We start from the raw sequence: 22211 nt of genomic DNA, 5'->3' as shown, positions 1-22211 counted from the left end.
TTCACTTTCACACATTGGAGAAGGAAATGGCAGCCCACTCTGGTGTTCTTGCCTGGAGAATCCCAGGGAAGGGGGAGCCTGGTGGGCTTCCGTCTATGGGGTCACACAGAGTCGGACATGACTGAAGTGACTTAGCAGCAGCAGCAGCATAGCTATTGGGACATTGATTTCTCTAGAACAGATCATACAAGGCCATATAGGGTCTGGTAAGGACTGTGGCTCTTACTCTAAATGATATGGGAAACAATGGGTAAGGGAGACACAGATTATGATTTAGCACTTTGTAAAGGATTGCACTGACTTTTTGTTAAGAATAGACTGTAGAAAGGCAAGAGTAGAATTAGGAGACTGGTGAGCAGTGGAGTCGGGATGAATGATCCAGGTAAGAAATGACAGCAGCTAGGATCAAGATATTAACTGTAGACATGATTGGAATATGGTTACATTTGGAATTAATTTCTCACTGTCATTTCTGGGCCTTAATTCATGTAGTTCTTTGCTGCAATCTTTGTGCCCATCGTAGCATATAGTGATTATTTACATATATATCAGTCTCCAGGAGTTGGTGATAGACAGGGAAACCTGGTGTGCTGCAGTCCATGGAGTCACAAAGAGTCGGACACGACTGAATGACTGAACTGAACTGATATCAGTCTCCTCCAGATAAAAGTTATCCAGAAGTAAGCCAACCTCTTATTACTCTTATATTTCTAATTTCTAGGATATTGAAGGTACCCAATAAACATCTTTGGAGCAAGTGCATCCCCAAGTGTGTCCTTCTGGATATGGATTAGCATAGGTTTTAAAGTCAGTTTCAAAACCAGAGAGGACAACCTGAACTATAGAATAACTTAGAAAATATTTCTAGAGAAATCAGTGGGAGGAATCAGAGGTGGGAGGAAATAAGTACATGCAAATGTTAGGGTTTTTAAATTAAATAATTAGGTCCACTTTTCACTCACAAATGTCCTCCATATGTGTGCCTAGTTTCTTGACTACTGTACTTTAATAAAATAGGTGTTGTGCTTGATTAAATGTTATATCATAAAATAATTCTAGGAAAAACATTTATGTTTATAATATGCATATGTGCTTATGCACATGTGTATGAATAAAACAGCAAAGAATCCAGGAATATAATATTGCCCACTAATTGGTCCACTGACCAAACTGCCGAAACAGGGTTGCAAAATCCATTCTAATATATGATAAGTCAATATCCTATATGACATATAAAATATTTGTAGTGTAAAACTATAGGCCTGGCTAATAAATTGGAGTCAATATTCTAATTTTTATTCAGTTACATTTAATTTGTTAGGCAGCAGTTAAGCCTGATTTGTGAAGGTATCTACACTGACTCTCATGATAGTAACCTCCACCATCATCATAACCTCTTTAAACTTCAAGGAATGCATGGACTATTTAAGTGCAAACCTTTTACAGTGTATTGTAATTCTTTGACAATGTATCATTCTCAGTTGGGTATATCAAGTAAAGTATTAAAGGAGGGAGAGGAGAGTATTTCATTTGGAGGCAAGCTCCTACATTTATCATGTTTGAGCAACATAGAGAAAGCTAATGTGGCTACAGAAAGTGGATTATATACTATGGCTCTGCAGGTAACGGAGTTTTTTTGAAGACTGTCTTTATATGCAAATAGGCAAATATGGAAGCTGGGAATGAAAGTTTGTAAATAGGTAAATATGGATTAGTCTATGGATGAAACTTAGTTTTATACATTAACTTTCTGAAATAACTCATGTACTATTTTTCACTTAGTAAATATGGTATCACCTAATTGAAACAAAACTGCTCTATGTTATACTTTAAACAATGATCTCACTATGTTCAAATTAGGTCTCAAAGGCTGTAGATGGGGGAAAACCAAAAACATCATGATTCTGTGACACCACAGCCTAAGCGAGTCATAAGAAGTAACCAATGGGTTTATAAGAAAAGAAAGCACAAAGTAGATGTTAATTAATTAGGTATGATACTGATACATTTTTCTATGTAGCACTGTAATGTGAGTAAAAGCTGACTTATTGTGGAGCTCACAGGCAAGTTAGAAAGCTATTTACAGTGTCAGTATAGGAGTTCTCTACACAGATTCTAAAGTCTCTTTCTCTCTCTCTCTCACACACACACACACAAACACACAGTTTTAAGGCTATTTAGGATGACTTTTGACAACTCTTTTTGATAAGCCAATTAATTAGCTAAAATATTTTAGAAATGTTATCATTTTAAATAAGTTATTGCAAGCCCAGGAAAATTTTTTTTCTAGCAATAATGCTATAATAGATAGTCTGAGAAACTTTAAATATAGGGTAAAAGTTAGAGTACACTTTTTTTTTTTTTTATGAAAGACTAAATTAAATAGTGTATTGTTGTGTTCTGTTAGCTGCTGTCATTTCTGACACTTTGCAACCCCATGGACTGCAACCCCATGCCAGGCTCCTCTGTCAGGGAATTTTCCAGGCAACAATAATGGAGTGGGTTGCCATTTTCTTCTCCAGGGTATCTGCCTGACCCAGGGATCGAACCTGGGTCTCCTGCACTGCAGGAAGATACTTTACCATCTGAGTCACCAGGGAAGTAGCAGAAATATTAAAAATCAAAGCACTAAAAAGAAAGAAGAGGAAGCCAAGTTGGAAAGGAGGAAGTAAAACTATGATTGTTCATAGATGACATCATACTACAGATAGAAAACCCTAAACATGCCACCACCAGAAAACTACTAGAGCTCATTAATGAATTCAGTAACGTTGCAGGATACAAAGTTAATATACAGAAATCTGTTGCATTTCTACACACTAAGAATTAATCATCAGAGAGAAATTAAGGAAACAACCCTATTTACAGTTGAATCTAAAGAATAAAATATCTATGAATAAACCTACCTAAAGAGGTAAGAGACCTATATATGGAAAAATATGAAGACACTGATGAAAGAAATTGAAGATGACACAAACAGATGGAAAGATATGCTGTGTTTATGAACTGGAAGAATTAATATTGTTAAAATGACCATATTACCTAGGCAATTTACATATTCAATGCAATCCCTATCAAAATCCCAAATGCATTTTTTTTTACAAAATTAGAACAGACAATTTTAAAATTTGTATCGAAACACAAAACATCTCAAATAGCCAAAACAATCTTGAAAAAGAAGAACAGAGCGAAGGAATCATGCTTTCCGATTTCAGACTATAATACAAGGCTACAGGAATCAAAATAGTATGGTACTGGCATAAAAAAAAAACACAGATCAGGAACAAAATAGACAGCCCAGAAATAAACCCATGCATTTATGGTCAACTAATTTACAACAAAGGAGGCAAGAACACACAATGGAGAAAAGACAGTCTGTTCAATAAATAGTGCTGGGAAAACTAGATAACTGAATGTAAAAGAATTATATTAGAACATCTTTAATACAATACACAACAATAAACTCAAAATCTAAGACCAGATACTATAAATCTCCTAGAGGAAAACCTGGGCAGAACATTGACATAAATCAGAGAAATATTTTTTGAATCAGTCTCCTAAAGTAAAGGAAATAAAAGCAAAAATAAACAAATAGGGCCTAATGAAACTTAAAAGCTTTTGCACAGCAGAGGAAACCATTGACAGAATGAAAGGACAATACACTGACTGGAAGAATATATTTACAAATGATATAACCAATAAGGGAATAGTATCCAACGATTTTTCCAGTAGTCATGTATGGATGTGAGAGCTGGACTATAAAGAAAACTGAGCACTGAAGAATTGATGCTTTTGAACTGTGGTGTTGGAGAAGACTCTTGAGAGTTCCTTGAACTGAAACGAGATCCAACCAGTCCATCCTAAAGGAGATCAGTCCTGGGTGTTCATTGGAAGGACTGATGTTGAAGCTGCAATACTTTGGCTACCTGATGTGAAGAGCTGACTCATTTGAAAAGACCCTGATGCTGGGAAAGATTGAGGGCAGGAGGAGAAGGGGACGACAGAGGATGAGATGGTTGGATGGCATCACGGACTCAATGGACATGAGTTTGGGTAGACTCTGGGAGTTAGTGATGGACAGGGAGGCCTGGTGTGCTCTGGTTCATGGGATCGCAAAGAGTCGGACATGACTGAGCGACTGAACTGAACGGTACTGATCCAACATATATAAATGACTCAGATCAAAGATGATTCCATTTTGATGAGAAAAAACTGCTCAATACCACTTTAGTGCTGAGCATCAGCAAATTTTCTAATTGGCATCAACTGTCTTTTCCCTTTCTTTACTTTATTCCCTCAGCACCCTATATCCTTATCCACTAAGAGTTCATACTTTAATTCTGCACCAGGCTCTACTTCAAGCTCTCCTTTGGCATGATTCCATGTATTACCACTTACATCATTCTAACTTTAGCCACTCATCCCTCAACATATTCCAAACTTAGAATTTTCTCTTCTTTCTTAGGAAAACTCCCTTGCCCTAGGCTGCCACACTCCATGATACTCTGGAAAAAAACAGCATATGCTAACACATTAATATGTACAAATAACACTGCCTACCCCACTCACAAAGTGGCAACTTAACATTCAGGATTATAATTACCCAAAGGAGAACTACCACTGCTGGAAATTTTCAGGTAAATTTGTAGCAAGATAATCATTTCAGAGAGGTGACTGTCTTTGGATGTTCTTCAGATCCCCTAAGCATTTGCTGATGTACTAGAAATAACACACTGCTTCATCAAAGGCTGATGGTCCATCACACAAACAAGTAACCAACATGTCTTGGGCCCCTCCAGTGTTCCTCCCCTTCCTAGGTCTTAGTCATGGTAGTTTACAGCATGGTATTTAGACAAGTTATAGAGGCCAGAGTCAAGTCATACTCACAGCCTTCTGCAGCAAAGGCTTCTTCTTGGAAAGAGAAGTAGGAAAAGCAGATGGTGAATGTCACATTGGATCAGCTGTGCTGAATGGACAGCATGGTGGGGTCTCAGTGGACTCTGTGCTGTCCACCCTTGGCATCAGACAGCAGTGCACATCCGACTTAGGCTGCTCTTATAGGAACAACTACCGAACACTCATTGTTTTGATGTAAAGAGCCCTGTGGATTGCTTTTGATCTGCATATTAACAAAGACAGGAAAGACAGCCAGGTGACTTCTTAGAAGCAACAAGAAAGACATTTTCCCTTGGAAATGTGCAAGATATATCCCTGCTGGAAAACACACACACACACACAAACAAAACAAAACAAGCAAACAAAAAATGAAAATCCTTTTATCCAGAATCTGCGGCTTGCTTTCTTGTATTCCTCAGTACACATGAATATGTGAAAATGCACAGCATCAGACGTGCAGCTTGATCAAGTGATAATCTCTTATAATGTTCCTCTATTTAAAGCAACAAACAGATGGAGTGTTTATGAGCAAGGCTGGTAAAAGTAAAAGCAAATGATTGTAATAGTTGTACTTTTAATAGGATTCCCCACAATCAAAAACATTATTCCCCAAGGAACAAACTGTTCTATAAAATTACATTACTTAGGAAAGAGACAGTCCGCCCTGCCTTTGCTGAGGCGACAGAGGACTCCAGGATGGCCTTTACTGCAGGGGCTCTCAAGTCAGATGGGTGCCCTGGAAGGACAGAGAGCTGCCCGGCACCACATCCCAAAGAAGAAACTCAGTGCACCAGGGTCAAAATTAGAAAGACCAAGCGGCGAAAGGGGGTATGAAGTATGTCTGAGCTTGGACTAAATTTATTACCTTCTAATTCTCTACTTTGGAAAACAAGGTTTGGGAAATTCCTAGGGATTTAAGCTAAGCATGCCGCATCGCTCCCCTCTCTGCCAATTCAGACCAAAATCTCGCTCAAGCACAGCAAATCTTCCTTAACAAACAGTGGAACTGTAAACAACCCAACACTAATTCATTATCATTATCCCTCTTTAAGAGAAACAGAACTCACTATAATTCTATCATTAAGATGAATATACCGTTTTAAGGCCTTTACGTAAATTATAATTAAGGCTAATCTCAATGAAAGTTATTACACCATTTTGGAAGAAAATAAACAACCCAAAGAGAGGGAAACAATGTGGTCAATAACTCATTCCAAAAATATTTTTTGCCTCCAAAGCTCACATTGAGGGAGACATTCCTGTGCATGATACAAATGGTTCTGACATTAAGAAAAGTAAACAAGTAAGAAAAATAAAGATGGAAAAATTCTGTGGTCAGTTCACAAGTGCTTTTTTATTGTTTGAGGCAGGGTTAAAGCCTTTTATAAAGACAAGGATATATGTGCCACAAGATTGGATGTGACATTGGACTAGTCTAGCTGCCCTTGCATAGGACTCCGGCTGCCCGTAATATACCATGGACAAAACATGTGCTGATGCTTTCAAACAAAGGACCAGGGTGGGGCTGAATACAGCTCATTTAAAGCATTATCCCAATGCTGTTTCGTAGATCAAAAAGAGTAAAGATACTTGACTCTGGTTATTAATGGATTTGAGAGATAAAGCCAAACATTCAATATTCTCTAATTATTAATTGTCTTAAGGATTTTGATCTAAATTTGTCCCAATAACTGATTACTAAATGTTGTGTGTAACCTACAAGAGGGACTCCTGCCAATCCCAGTGCAAGTCATTCAAAGACTGTGTTGACTCAGTAGGCCAGAGGCCATGGAAATGGACTAGAACAGAGAAAGTGGGCTCTTCTTGGGTGTCTCAAGGGTTCTGAATCCTTAAAGACTTTTACCATAGCAGCTCTCTAGTCTTTTGGTATCCATAACTAGGAACGAGTCTCATTTATGTTTTGTGGTCCTTAAACTAACTGAATACTGGGAGACCCTTGACAATGAACACTTGGTCTAAATAAAAATAAACATAAAGGCTACTGTGTCAAGAGCAAATAGCCTCAAACATCCTCTACTGGTGTACCAGTATATTAAATGGAATTACAGCCATCCAACCATCATGATCATGCTCATTTTCCTTGTAACATTAGGGCTGGAATATAAACAAAGTTATACAAACACCATCACAAGCTGTGATACAAAAAAATCTCACAAGCTTGGATTTTATTTCTGAGAGATTCTGAGAAATATAGTAAATTCAAAGGGTTTGTGCCTTTTATTAAAAACTGTTTGATCTAGTGAGTGTTTTCTGCAATCTCCACTTTCCTTTTTGACTTCCTGACCTATTGCTCTATCTTTATCACCTCACTGCCTTTATATAGCACCCAAAGGAGGAAGCCAGCTCCAAACACACATATGGCCATAGATGTAGCTGGGAGGGTATGTGGTTAAAAATAAATAAATAAGAGCCCTTGGACAGAACCCAGTGTTGGGAAAGCTGCCTGACACTGCCTAGTATTTAGGGCAAGAAGAGGATTTAGAAATGAACAAAACATGGTAAAATCCATGCTTTCGAAGTCAAGGTTTAGTGACAGCAATTTACTCCAAACAACAAATTGTAAGAGCACAAAGCTCATCATAAAACTGCAACATGGCTAAGAACTCACCTCTTCTGTTCTCCAAAATACTGCAAACCGAAATGAATTGCCCGTGATAAATATGCTGAAGGATGATGAGGATGGGGTGAGAGGGGACTATGCAGAATAAAAAAGATTAAGATTTAAGGGAAATAACAGAAAGGAGGCTGCCACTAAACTGACTCTGTCACTAAAAATCAACCCACAGCACAACGGTATCAGAAGGATCTCTGCTCAATAGGCAAGCTAAAGACACAGTCTCTCGCACTTGACGACAACCGCTGAGCATGCTCAGGGAGGCCCCAGGTGTGACCTCTGCTCCCCTGTGAGCAGTGGAGGGGCCAGGCAATCTATCATGGTGTTCATCCTGTCAGCCCTAGTGCTTCGCCACCACTGTCTGTCACCCTAGTGGATGAGACCTGCTTAAGGGCAATCATGTCAATCTCTATGTGACCACTCAGTCTAAGGCAGAAGGATGATCTGACAGGCCTGGCAAAGTCAGCAGAAGGTACCAAAAGCTGAAGTCATAGCTTTCCTACAGAGAAGGGTTGTGGGCCATTGTCTTTTCATTTAGCTTTTCCTTTATTTTTGCTTCTTTTTTTTCTAACTCTCATGTCACTGGCTAAGGCATAGAGAACTTGCCTTTCAGAGCTGGTCATCACGGATGAACCTGTTGCCCTCAGAGTTTTTCCCATAGTAAACATAGCGACACTTCCCCAGGACACCTGCAAATTAAAAGATACACAATTATTACTGGTGGCACAAGTATTACAGCAAGAAAACATTGGTGCTGCATGGCAGAAATATAATCACAAAGCCCATGGGTGGTGGCAAATGGATTAAGACTCCAAAGAGAAGGACCCTACTTCCTTGTCCTCAGAGTTGACATTCAAATAAAATGTCACCAGAGCACAGGCTCCTAGGAAGAATATTTTTCCTGAATGATTTGTCATTCACATTTTAAAGAATTTTTTGGTTTGGCCAGTTACTTCTCAAAAAAAAGCAAAACCCTCATTCTCTCTCCAAGTTCCCTTAGTAGACTTTCTAAAAACGGAAAATTAAGAATTAAAAGATGGGCTCAGTCCAAACAAAAGATATAAAACAATCCTTCCAGAATGTGGAATTTCAAATCCTTTATCATGAATCAATTTAGTTAATATCCAGACAGAACCTTCCAAATCGCAGCAGATATCAAGTACATAATGGATGATTAAGGAAGGATGGTGTTCACAAAACGCCACATGGAAAGTAATGGTGCCTCTGACAGTAAATGGTTTCTTCTTACAGGGGTCCTGAACTATACTCTCAGGTTGGAATGAACTTGATTTTCATCTTCAGTTTTATTTGAAATAATTTTGTGTCTCCATATACAGCTTTTCTGTCATTCACAGAGATTATAAGAGGACTTTAAATGATGCCCCTAGAATAAGGTCAAACCTTTCAATCAACTCACCATTTATCCTAAATACCCTTAAGAAATCACTTGCCATTGTTATTTTGAAAGCTTTGCAGGATTATTAAGAAAACACCAGTTTTTTTGCATAAAAATATTTATAACTACAATTTGATCTTTGCCACCTTTGGTTTCTTTCCTTCTAATTTTAGAAAAACTAACTTAAAACTCAGCTTCATGGAGTTGTCTTATTATTAATAGTACTTGAGTCTCTGAATGTGCATAACCAGAAAAAAAAAGTGTCCATAACACATAAATTCATGAAACACAAATCTGTCTGTAAAAACAGTTATCTATATACATGTTTTTTCCCCATTATTTTGATAGTGTGAAACTAACAACCATCATCTACTATTCATCTGGGATAAATCAGCACTTGAAAATCATGCAGGTTCTTTACATCAGAAGTCCTACATGGTAAATACTTGGGTCATTGTACAGGAGTTATTTCTCCACTACAGAACTGTAGACTGTATTCTTCAACATAGATTAAAAATGACTTAGAAACTTCTAAAGACAAGGCAGATGTTCCTTGGTTTGGATGACTTGGGACAACATGGATAACTGCTGGGGTCACAGAATCCCTGTAAGTTTGCAGTCGGGAGAGGATGACATCATTTCATGGCCTCAGAATGGGCCTTGGGCTGGCTGTCATCACCTCTGTTTCCTGCCAGGGTCCCCCGAGAAAGTTCACTGTGGACCACTCTTCACCTTTGGCCATGCTTTCTCCTTGGCCCCCAGTCCTGAAGTTCTGCTTTCCAGTATTGGTCTGGTGCCTGGAAACACTGAGGTTGGATGAAACCTCCCTGAAACCCTTCTTGGGGCCTAAATTATTCTTCTGGCTGGTGACACTGAGCTGTTCCCTTTACTGTGCTGAATTACACAGCACCTGGAACTGTGCTAACACGGTCATCAGAGCCAGGACAGGTCTGTGGGCGTGGCTTTTGAGGCCGCAGTCCCAGAATAGCACCCCCTACAGGCCTGGGTGGGAGTGTCTCAAAAGTCTTTCAAAATCCACAAGGGGCTTCCTTAAACATAACTGATTCCAAGAAATCCTCAACAATGTGGGAGGATGAGGCTATGGGATGTTAATTTCTCTCTACAGCACCAGGACAGCAAGAATTTTTCTAAAAAGAAATGATTCATGTCAATGTATGGCAAAACCAACCAATATAATATTGTAAAGTAATTAGCCTCCAATAAAACAAAACAAAACAAAAACAAAATAAAGAGTGCTTCTACATATATATATATTATTGTGGCCCTCTTTCCATGTCAATAAATGTACTTTTATCATTTAAAAAAAAAAAGAAATGAATAGGGCTGTCGGATGTTATAAAGAACATAGTCTTTCTCTTGAGTGAAAGAACAAAAGGCAGATACAGACACACACACACACACACATGCACACATACACGCACACATAAAACACCAGCGGGTGCATTTACTGCAGGGAACTCTCCAGCACATTGGAGATTGAATTTCTTCTCTCTGCGCTCTCTCCATGGCAAACTTCAACTGCAGACCTTGCCTATAGACAACCTGGATAGCAAGTGCCCTTCTAGAAACAGGCTGGATATTCCTGAACGTGGGCTGTAATGTGGAGGGAGGGGATGTGTTCTGAAGCACGCACAACCCTGCCCTTCTGTCCTGGTCGGCACTGATAAAAGTCCTTTTTAAGGCCTGTCCTGTTCCTGTGGGCCTGAAAGTGAGAATGTTTATAGACACCCCGGTGAGAAAGGACTGTTTGATGAATGCAGGAGACTGTGGCAAAGTGTCAGAGCTTGGAAAATGAGGCAAGGACATGAGGTATTAATATTGTCAATGATCTCTTGACGGGAAAACAGATACTGCGCTCACCCTCAGATTTAAATAGACATCAAGTGCATAATGACAAGAGGGCTGACTTCAAACAAAGGAGCTGTGTGGTGGGGAGCAGAGCCAGTCTCCGGGCTGGCATAACCTGATCTGAAAAGACACTGTCAGGGCTTGAGACAGGCCCAGGATTGTGTGTGGTGACAGAAAACAGAGATGCTGACAGAGATACCAGAGCCATATTATGCCAAGGATATTCTAACACTGTCTGCCGCTCTAACAAAAGCTGACATCACTCCCCAGCACTTGGGGTCTTCTTCGCCTGCTCCTGCACAGCGTTTCTCCCCAACATCATTACGAAACTTGCTACCATGGCCAAGTTCCTAGCAGCCCTGTTCCATTAGAGCACTGGGGTCATGAGGCCCGAGGATGACCTCAGTCAATCTAAATTTGGACTCTGCAGGAGGACCACACTCATACCCCCTGATATCCTGGCTACTCGAGGTGGTCAGAGCACCATTGTGCAAGGAGCTGTCACCTTGAATAAAATCCGGAAAGGAAGGCCCTCAGTCTGCGGGCTCCTCCAGGAAGGCACAGGGACAGTCTGGCAGCCCGACAATGAAATCCAGCTGCTGCTTCTCCCCTGGGGAGAAAGGTGGTACAGCTAGCGACAGTTAAAGTCAGATGAGATTTCTGAACTTGAACCGCCGATGACTGCTTAAATTGACCAAGTGGTAGCCTCCATTGAGCCGCTGACCTGAGCTCACAGTTGGGAATGGATAACCCTGACACCAAAGAGGACTTTCATGCTTAATAAATAAATAAGTAAATAACATTAACATGGGGGGTGGGGAAGCCAGCCCTAAGACTTCATTTGTCATTAAGGTTATTTGTAACCTAATGGGATCTGTTCATAAATGAAGGGACACGGTGACTGTGTGTTTCCCTCTCTCTTGCTCTCCCCCGGCCTTCCTTCTCCATCATGGCAACTGCCATAAACTGTGAAAACTACGGAGGAAACAGTTTGCTTGCAAAGAACGTTTTGATGGGAGGCACTCCGAGGTTGGAATTTGGGAACCCGCTGGTGGTGACTCGGTAGGCGGTGGTTTCTGTGTACATCTGCAATGCATTCACTTGTTTGTATCTCTTCAAACTCTAAATGTCTTGGGACTAGATGGGGAACAACACATTTAATGGCGCATTTAGTGTTTTTAATTAAAATATCTGGCTTTGCCCATATAAGTGAAGCAGGCTTGCCGCGAATCAGGCTGACATGTAGCTGTCTGCGCGGGGTTTCTTTTGGGGAGCCCTGAAAAACGACAGTGCCCTGACCCCATGGGAATCTTCACCTACCAAATGAGACAGTCTAATTTTTCTTAAGTAGCCAGCTCTGTCATCACTGTAAGCTCTTAAAACTTTAGTTCTGGAAAAGATATGTCAGGAAAAATCTAGTTTAAAGAGGTTCTTTATCTTTAAAATGTCCCCCGCCCCCACACTCAGATGGGTGTTCTAATTATGCAGGTTAGGTTATGACCTTGGGGCTGCCTGGGGGTTGGGACTCAGCGTCTTTTCTTGGCTGCACCAGTGTGGCGATGGTACGGATAGGACTGAGGAAAACCCTAAGTGTCCTGGAAAGGACGTCTTCAGATACCCTTGCAGAGGCCAGCCAACACCTCAGGACTTCCTGACATACCATATGGCCTTGCCTTACCATCTATTTAGTAAGGGGAGGTGGGGAAAGAAGTGTATTTAAATCCAGTTTGGCCCTAACAGCTGAGGACACATACCCACATACGTTCCCTCACTGGGCTGGTTCTCCCATTTGTAAAATGAGGGCAAGGGGCCAGATATCCCAGAGTTCCACCTTGCTTGTGAAATAGATGATTCAGTATTTCTGAATGTTTCCCTTATGAAGATAAGGATGCCAGGTACTATACTGCCTGATGTAGGAGACAGAGCCAATGGTTAGTTAATCAAAATTTGATTTGGACCAAGTCAGCTCTTGAAACCCATCCAGCCCTTTTTCCCATCATACATAAAAGGGAGCTCTGCTGGACCTCTAAACACCCAAGAAAAGAATTTCCACTCACTTTCTTGCAAGCTGCATTTCATACCCAGAGCTGGGACATGCTCACCACTAATTAGCTCATGTCCCCCTAACTTTGACATACCTCGAGTCTCCTCACTCTATGTTCAAATAGAACCGAAGACTAAATATCACAGTAAATGGTCTACCATTTGTATTTTAGCTGTGAAAAAATAATAGCCTTTCCTGATACAAAAACTCATCTGATGATGGAATACTGGCTGAACCAATAAATTCATTTTTGTAACATGAAGAAAGTTAGATTTTATTATCACTAATCATGTTAGTTTTGGTAGTCATTACTTTAAATGCTATTATCACAAATGTATGTAAGTGTAACTGTGTAATGACAAACAGACTGTAATCTGTCTGTGATCACCAACACCTTTCAATTAGTGCTACAAAATAAGCAAGGGACAGAGGACTCCTCGTTCAACTCCTGTTCTCCCATCTGTATGGGTAACCAGACTCTTTGTGGCCTCTGAAGAGTGATGATGACATTGTGAAGACGTGGGTGGGCCCAGAGATGGAAAGAATATTTGGAGAGTCTTTCTGGTTCATTATGGAAGGTTCTGTGTGACATTATACATAGTGTGAACATGTCATCTCTACAATAATCCCTCCTCCTCAATTTCTAATACCCAGTGCTTCAAACAGTACTTAGTACTAAGGAGGTGTTCAATAAATATTTGAATAGATAAATTTAATACCATTCAAATTATCTGTACACAATTTAAACAGAATCCATAAAGTGAGGAATTTCAGTTGTTAAACACTCATACTTTAACCTTCGTTAAGATGACAGGCAGTTGAAATGTTTTAAAAATATACACAGATTAAATATTTGCAAAGTAACAGAAGGCAACAGCCTCAATTCCTCAACACTGATGTTGTTTTTATGCTCAACACTTTCCTCCCACAAAAACAAAGCAATCAGGACGTCTGGTTGGAGAGAGCACAGTGGACTGAAGGAACATTATCATCCAGCCTTAAGAGCAGTAAACATCAAACAGGGGAAAGGACATTCCCCAGAAAGCGCATTCCTCGGCCTTTGTTATGTGCAGGTCCTAAGTAAACCGGGAACTAGAAGGAATAAACAGCCATGCTTTATGGTCTTAAGAAGTGGTTGGAGCAATACTCTGAGGTCAGCCTGTGTGATGGACTATCAGCTCCACTGTGGACATCACACAGGATTTAGCAGAGCTTGCAGAACTGCAGGCTCCAAGTACAACAGTCTCCTTCAGCATACGCTACTTAAGAACAAAGAAAATATTTTAAAAGAAAACACAAAGAAGAGAGATTTTAAAATGGAAAGGGAGAGAAGACAAAGTGAGACTTCCTCCCAAACTAGCTGAGCATGATTTCAGGCAAGAGTCTCAGCTTATAATCTGCGACTTGGCTTGGAATAGGGTGCCATGGTGATGCAGCACTTGCTAAACCCCAAAAGGTGTATAAGGGCTCCTGCTGTCCTCTCCATGGACTGGTGGGCATGCCATCCTTGCTAAGTACTGAAGTGACCACCTCAAACAGCACTGCTCAAGGGAGGTTGTCTAGTCCCTCAAATGAGTGCACCTTGTAAATCTCTTCTCCTTTATTATAAAAAACAACCCCAGGAGGGATAGTCTTACCCTGCTCTGCTGACCCTGATACTTTGCCATGGTGGACCTCTGAATTCTGCCATTTTGACCCGCAGGGTGCTCTGGCTGAAGGCTTATGAATATAACACAAACTGGTACTTTTTCTTTCAGAAAATATTAATTATTCAGAGAAAACTACATTTCATCAGTTTAATTTCTTAATTTTTAAATTCAAAGTCAAACCATATTCTATTTTTAACATTTTCATTTTTCTTTTATTGAAATTATTTTCAAAGGGGATTAATTCTTTCCTATGTAATTTTTTACATTAAGGTGAAATTCCTCCACCAGCTTTTGGCAAATATCAAATTTTACTGGTTATACCTTCTAAATCTCCTTAAGTCATTGATTTTCCCAAGGTTACATTTCCTTGAGTAAAATTTTGCAGATGTAAATTGTGACAGGAAGAATTAAGTCCTCTGCTGAAGTTTAGACAACACATTTTATTGTGTGTCATTTTAGTTCACTTCAATTTTATTTTGTTTTCATTATTGCTACAAAGGCTAATTCCTTTCCATGAATTTGTGCAGTTTTCAATATGCCGACAAGATATAAATCTTTGGTCACTTTTTCATCCATAATAAATTGCATTATGTGCAGGTTTAGTTGCTATCAGTTTATTCTGGATTAAGTGATTACACTGTTTTTTACCAAATACCATCCAGAAAACCACAGTAGGGGTCACCTCATCACAGGTTTGGATACACCCGTACACTGAGAGAAAGCTGACACAAATGCTGGGCACCATATCCCTTTGAGAAAAGGACACTTGGCCACAGTGTTCAGCCCCCTCCAGTGAGGCCTGAAGGAAGGTTAAACTTTCTACTGAGAGAGAACAGATTATACAGCCTCCTTAGACAAATGCTGGGCCTTGTCAAGTCTCACCCGTGTGTTTGTAAGGAAGACAAAAGCTGGGGAAGGAAACCAGTCAGCAGGGAAAGTATCTTGGCAAAATCACTGCTGAAGGTGAGAGGAAGGCAAGGCTGAGAAGCGAGTGCCCTCCCCGCCACCCCACCCCAGCCTGAGGAGGCTGCAGGAGCAGTCACGTGAGCAGGCAGAGACGTTGACGTGTGACGAGCCGGAGCCTGTGGAAAACGCACTTGGGCTCCCAGGGCAGCTGAAACGAGGCTTGTCATTTTAGAAGAGAAGGAGGGAGGAGAGGATTAAAAACGATGCAGGGCTAGTTTCTCCCTCAAATAACCTGTTAGTGGGAAACATGAAAGCGGGGTCAAGTCTCAGAGATATGTGCGCCTTTGAGTGGATCCCTAGTAACCAGATCCGCAGTCTCACTGTGAGCCCCCGGGCCCTGTGATCCGGGTGCAGATGCTGCAGCCCTTCCCAGACCTGACCAGACCATTCAGTGTCCTCTCCGTATTGAGGAAATGCGAAGCTGACAGATTTAAAAGTTATCTGGCAGCAGATGTTTCCATGATGTGAATCCTGGAAGGGAAACAGTCAACATGCTTTTCCTCAGATGTCAATGCTCTTTAAATTATTTTGTACTGGGGGTCGTGTGAGTAGGCAGAGATGGACGGGAAAGAATCCCAGGTCTGAGTATGGGCTCCCTTACTCCCTTGTTTGAACATTGGTAATACGATTGGCTCTTACCTCAATACATGCTATATTTCAATCAAAGAGGAACATGTAAATATCAGAGATCAAATGCCACAGTAAATATTTCCATGCTCCCTTAACATCCCCTCTTCAAAAAACCAAATCAAACCAAACCAAAAACAAAAAATAACCAATAATCCACCATTGCTAAATCTTCTTTTTTTTTCCCCCCAGCTCTTTTATTCCTTTAACACCTTAACAAAAGAACTAAATCTTCTTAGCAACCCAAATTTTGAGTTTTCTTTTGAGGTTACATATTTTTTGTGTGTGTGCTAGTTAAGAATGAAGCCAGAAATGGTTTTCACTCTGACTTCCTAAACAATGATTCACTCATTCACTCCTATGATACTTGATTATTTTGCTGTGCTTTCTAGTAAGCTCGAACACAGAATAGGAAATTTTTCTTTGAAAGTATTTCTTTAAAGGTATTGAAGAATTCTCACTGAGACAGGATTTAAAGATCTTCATTTTTAGTAAAGGACCAAGAGGAGGTTCTAAGGGGCTTCCCCAAGGTCACCCTACCAGATCAGACACCATACAACTACAATGTTATCTTTCTTGCTTGCTTGCGGGATCTCAGTTCCCCGACCAGAGATCGAACCCATGCCCCACTGCAGTGGAAATGCAGATCCCTCACTGCTGAACCTCCAAAGTCCCAGCAATGCTATCTTTCCAGTACAAATCCCTCTGAATTATAGGACACTGCCCTTAGGATAGAAGAATGTCAAAGATCCACAACCTGATTCATACCTACTTTTCCACCAGGGAAACTTGAATCTTTAAAGCCAGTGTGGTCTGTATTCCTCTCTCCCCACCTCCCTATTCTGCTGCTGCTGCTGCTAAGTCGCTTCAGTCGTGTCCGACTCTGTGTGACCCCATAGACGGCAGCCGACCAGGCTCCGCCATCCCTGGGATTCTCCAGGCAAGAACACTGGAGTGGGTTGCCATTTCCTTCTCCAATAAGTGAAAAGTGAAAGTGAAGTTGCTCAGTCGTGTCCGACTAGTAGCAACCCCATGGACTGCAGCCCACCAGGCTCCTCTGTCCATGCGATTTTCTAGGCAAGAGTACTGGAGTGGCTTGTCATTGCCTTCTCCGCCTCCCTATTCTAAGTAGGGTTTAATGGATCTGAGATGGGCTGCATTCCATGTGCACGCCAAGATGGGATGCAAATGAGTTCAGACTCATGAAGATCCCTCTGCACTGCTCACTGATGGACAGTCCACCAGCCAGGTTATCAGTAAAAATGGACAGTGGTCACGTGGTACGGCTTCGTTTTTACTTATTAAGTTTCTGACTCAAGAACTCAGAAATCTTTCAGATAGGAGAGAGCAAATGAAAAAAAAAATTTTTTTCACCCCTTTATCACCTCTGCTGTCCCTACCATGATTTCCACATTCATCTTTTACACTTTTTACGTGAGGTTGGGAGTGTGGCCACTAGAGGGCAGCATGAATTTAGGAAAAACAGCTGCTTTCTGAAAAAATAAATAAATAAATAAATAACTGATGGCAAGGATTCAGGGAGGGCCATTAAAGTCACACTGGGCTTTTGGTCACCAATTATAGGTTCTGTAATGATCAATACGTCATGTTTGCTCAATCTGTGCTGAACGCTTCTTGGGAATGGGGTTACCAGACACCCCCCCACTGCTCACGCCTCCTTTTGGATGCCTCTGGTCTGGATTTCAGGGACTAATTTTCTTTACCATCAACTGCTCTAATTAGTCTTCTAGGCTCAGGGTTTGGGGATATTTGCATATCACCTGCATAAATGTAAAGAAACATGCAAAGATAAACAGAGACAGACTCCCATACTTCTTAGAAAAAGTTTATTTTTATCAGGGAAGTCTACAAGGAAATAAGCCATTCAATGGCATGGAGTTACTAATCATCATTTGATAGCAAAAAAAAAAAAAAAAAGTGAAAAACATAAAAAAGAAAAACTGGGTCAATAAAACATACAAAAAGCATGTGTACTCCATCCATGCAAATCCTGGCTACCTTCCACCCAAAGGTTGTCTTCCTTCTTAGAGTATCTGCCCAGGTTAATCAGAAAAGAGAGGTAGACAAATCTAGGAGATTGGGATTAATATAGACACCATTATGTATAAACTAGATAACTAATAAGGACCTATTGTATAGCTTGGGAACTCTACTCAGTATTCTGTAATAACCTATATGGGAAAAGAATCTGAAAAAGGAAATAGTGGGTACATGTATACACATAACCGAATCACTTTGTTGTTCACCTGAAACTAACACAACATTGTAAATCAACTACACTCCAACAAAAATTAATGAAAAATAGTAAAAAGAGGTAGAAATGACTCAAAAATAAAACTTAGTCCTGCTTCTGTTTGATCATCATGGAGTCCCCATCACTGGCCTCTGGCACACGGGCCAGTGATTATCTTCATGCCTAGAGCAACAAATGACCACCTCCCTTTAGGAGAAATGAGGTATTCATGGGTTTCCAGGGATTTTGGACATATCATTATTTTTGAAAGAGCTGGTATTTTAAAATATAATTTTTTAGAATTCAAATAAGTGAGTGGATTCCACCAGAAAAAGGGAGTAAACGAAGATTGGATCTACTGGACTAGAGGAAAGTGGAGTGCAGGTGTGGTTCTGCATGTCAGCTGAGAGTCCACTCACATTGTCAGTGAAGCAAAAATAAAATGTCTCTCATGCTTTCTTCCCTCAGTCTTTCCTAATATAACAGTCAAAGGATTGACTTGCCACTCGGGAAATGTTGGGTTCCAGTTAATTAATTAAATTATCTTATTAACTCATGTTTCACTAGAAACCTTTTCTGAGTTTTCTCTCACATGTGAACACTATGCATGTTTCACAGTGATTCACTGTCTTTACTAGGTACCTCATGGTGACCACCCATGAGGATTTATAGTGAGGATAATACAGTTCAGAGGTTTCACTAGGGTAGGAAGACTGTTCAGTGAACATTTCTCAAGGTCTTAAGACCTCTTTTTGTACAGGAACTCCCCAATGGCAGAGATGACAGTTTTCCATCCTTGCTTCCTGAGATACTCAACAGATGGCTAGTTATTGTGGAATGGGTGAAAGGATCTCAGGATACTTCTGAACCGTAGAGTTTGATACACACTCCTAGACATTGGCAGGTGGAGGAACTGCATGGCTTGTCCCCAGAACAGCAATTCTCCAACTTTCCCTGGAATCCAGGTTACCTGGAAGGCTTGTTGAAACAGATTGCTGAGCCCTACCTCAAAGTTTCTGGTTTAGTGGGTCTGAGCTGGAGCCAAGAATTTGCAGTTTTGCTAGTTCCCAGGTGGCGGTGATGCTACAGATTAGGGAACCACACTTTGAGAAACAAAGTTCTAGGACAAGCTAAAAGGCCCTCCCCTCCCCTTTGAAAAAGCAAAACCTTTAACATTAGCTTTTCTTCATGTAGAATCAAGACCACTCAAATTCAGAGATAAAAATCTAGTGTATTGAGTTTTAGCAAATGGAGGTTTTACTGTCTTCCTAACAACAGTCTGAAAACAAGCCTTACCTAAAATAATAATAATAGAAGACTGCTCCAGCACTTTAATACAAAATGAAAAACACGAAAGTTTAAATTTAAGTGATGTGCAGATTACATTAACAGAAGAAGAGTTTTTTGGATAAGTAGATTGGAACTGAATCTACACACCATAATTTATGAAGCATAAGGAAAAAAAAAAAACTTGCAGAAAAAATTTCCCAGAAAGTCTTTAGCTTTTCTCTAAAATGACAGAATCTTATATGAACAAATGTGAGCAGCGGGGGTCCCCCTGCAGAGTTTGAATGGGAATTTTGGCTTCGCTCTCAAGCAGAAATTTGCTTTTGGGTTTCAGGTCTGTTCCTATTAGAAAGCTCACATCAAAAGAGGGGAAAGCATCCACAGTTCTGTCTGGTTCTTCAGGCTAAAATTTCTCAAGAGAGCCATTGAAAATAAAGACAAGTTGCTTTTTTTTTTTTCATTCTTCAAGCTGCAAAAAAGAACCTCTCAAATAAAATTAAGCAGACCCAATAACAACTGAGTTTGTCATAATTCAAACTACAAGAATTGAGGAAAAGACCTTCCTTCTTGGGCCCGTTAGTTCAGCCTCCATCTGCCCTTCATTAGAATCCAAACAAACTTTTCCTGTGCTGATATTACCGTAATCTTTCCTAATTCCAGGACACTCTGAATTGCTCTCTCCAAAAAGAAAACAAAAGGAATCTGCTGATATATGATCTAACAGAAAGAAGTTTCCAGTACAAAAAAGTAACCAGAAGTATGTCATTGCAGAGAGCACAGCATAATTCTTGGGCACTAGCAATTCTCACTGCAAAATGTCAAAATGGTTTTCATTACTTCCTGATCTTCAACTCTTCATCTTCTAACTTGCTTTGAAAAGAAGCACATATATGCATATATATATATGCTAATGCCAAAGAAACTATAGTTTAAGTAAAAATTAATAGCAGGAAGCAGTTTATAAGAGCAATATGAACCTCGTGTACATTTTTTTTGCCCAAATTAAAGACAAAGTAAACAGTAGAAGAGCATATTATAAGGGTCTTCATTAGAGTCAGGCTCATTAAATCTTAATGAAGGCACCAGAGTCTCTCAATATTAAGAGGGGTATACTTTTTGCCTATCAATGGAACAGCCTGGATTAGACAGACATTGCTGACAGTGGGTGGTACCAGGTGTTATCTGTCTCTGGAACATACTACTTTGATGGTTTAGAATATTACCCCTTTTATTTGGCTGGCTTGAGTTTATCAGGATTCACCCTGTGGTGAGTTAACATGCCTCCATATTGGGAAAAAAAAATTGCCCATGGGCTACTGTGAACCTTCCACCTAATAGAATACATCTGGCTCTGACAGTTTGATGCCCAACTCTGAGCCACATTCGGCAACACAAATTAACAGCGTAGACATTGCCCACGCTGAGCAGGAAGTAATAACCTGCTACCTGCTACTTGGCCAAAATCTCATTATAAGCCATTACAGTAATTGAGGGCCCAGACTCTGTGGATATTAGACTACCTGAGTGCTAGTCATTAGTTCAGCAGAAGAAAGGCTCTGAATGGAGGGGGTATGTGGTAGACCGGGGAGTAACTGTGCTTTGGACCATGCTGTGAATTCCATCTACAGGCTACACCGGGGCTCTGGGAGACCCGTGAGCTGTCTCTCTTCTGCCCAGAAGCCCATGTGACCTCTCCTGGGGGGCTCAGGACCCCAGGAAGATAATGTAATTATTGGTAGATCTCCAACAATTCTATACAATTAAAATTTGCTTTAAATGAATATTGGGACAGCCACAAAGGGAAGAAGATGGAAAAAGAAGTCAGAATGCTCCAGAAGTGTAGTAGTAGGGGTGGGGACAGAAGGGGGACTCTGCTATTCTTCTTGGAAGATGGGGGCTCTCTCGGATCACTACACACCTACAGGCTTCTGTCCTGTAGCTGGCCAAGCTGACTCCTTTCCCACGAAGCCTCACTCTCTGTCCGGGACTGGGCAGCCATGGATGAAGTGGGGTGAGTTTGGGAGAGGGAAACAGGGCAGGAGTCCAATGGATCAATCAATCAACCTGATTTTTGGTACCATCCACTAGGCTCTGAACTATAGTTACCATGACAGTTTTCAATAAACACTTCTTGGTAAGACTTACATAAGGCCAGAGAGAGGAGTAACTGAAAATATAACAAACTGATTCCAAAAATCCCTTTGTATCTTTCTACATACAAATCCTTCCTACATACACACACACACCCCACCCCACCCCACCCCCCAATAAGAAACCAAATTCTCCAGTCATTGGAGCAAATTTATGTAAGGTTTTATCTAATGTGCAACACGACTCTTAAGTGCCATGTCTTCTCCAGAAACCACTGGAATGCTGGTTAGTAAGCCTTCCTGGGCATCCAAAGCTTCCATTTCATCCTACTCCCAGGTCTCAATAAAAGGCTGCCTGACCTTGGCATTTTGAAAGAATTGGTATTCAGGGGAAATAAGCACTATGGTGGGGAGAAGAGTCATGCTGCTGAGGGTGAGGATGTCTGTGAGGGTCAAGTCCACTTTATACACATCCTAAGACCATCTTCCTGTATCGGC

At 40.6% G+C, this 22211-nt stretch overlaps 1 protein-coding gene across 1 annotated transcript in view; it reads right to left on the bottom strand.

Annotated features, from left to right (window-relative positions):
* Nucleotides 1-22211, bottom strand: part of LRMDA (leucine rich melanocyte differentiation associated) — a 1238587-nt gene that overhangs the window by 36655 nt on the left and 1179721 nt on the right. The window contains exon 7 of the mRNA XM_088842049.1: nt 8138-8220. Within this exon, the coding sequence (XP_088698175.1) occupies nt 8141-8220 (80 nt within the window). The 3' untranslated portion in view covers nt 8138-8140. The remainder of the gene's footprint in view (nt 1-8137; nt 8221-22211) is intronic.

Source organism: Moschus berezovskii, chromosome 12 (assembly GCF_049115385.1).
Source record: "Moschus berezovskii isolate FMDL1 chromosome 12, NW_MosBer_1.0, whole genome shotgun sequence".
Taxonomy (NCBI): Eukaryota; Metazoa; Chordata; class Mammalia; order Artiodactyla; family Moschidae; genus Moschus; species Moschus berezovskii.
This window is presented reverse-complemented; position numbering and strand designations above follow the sequence as displayed.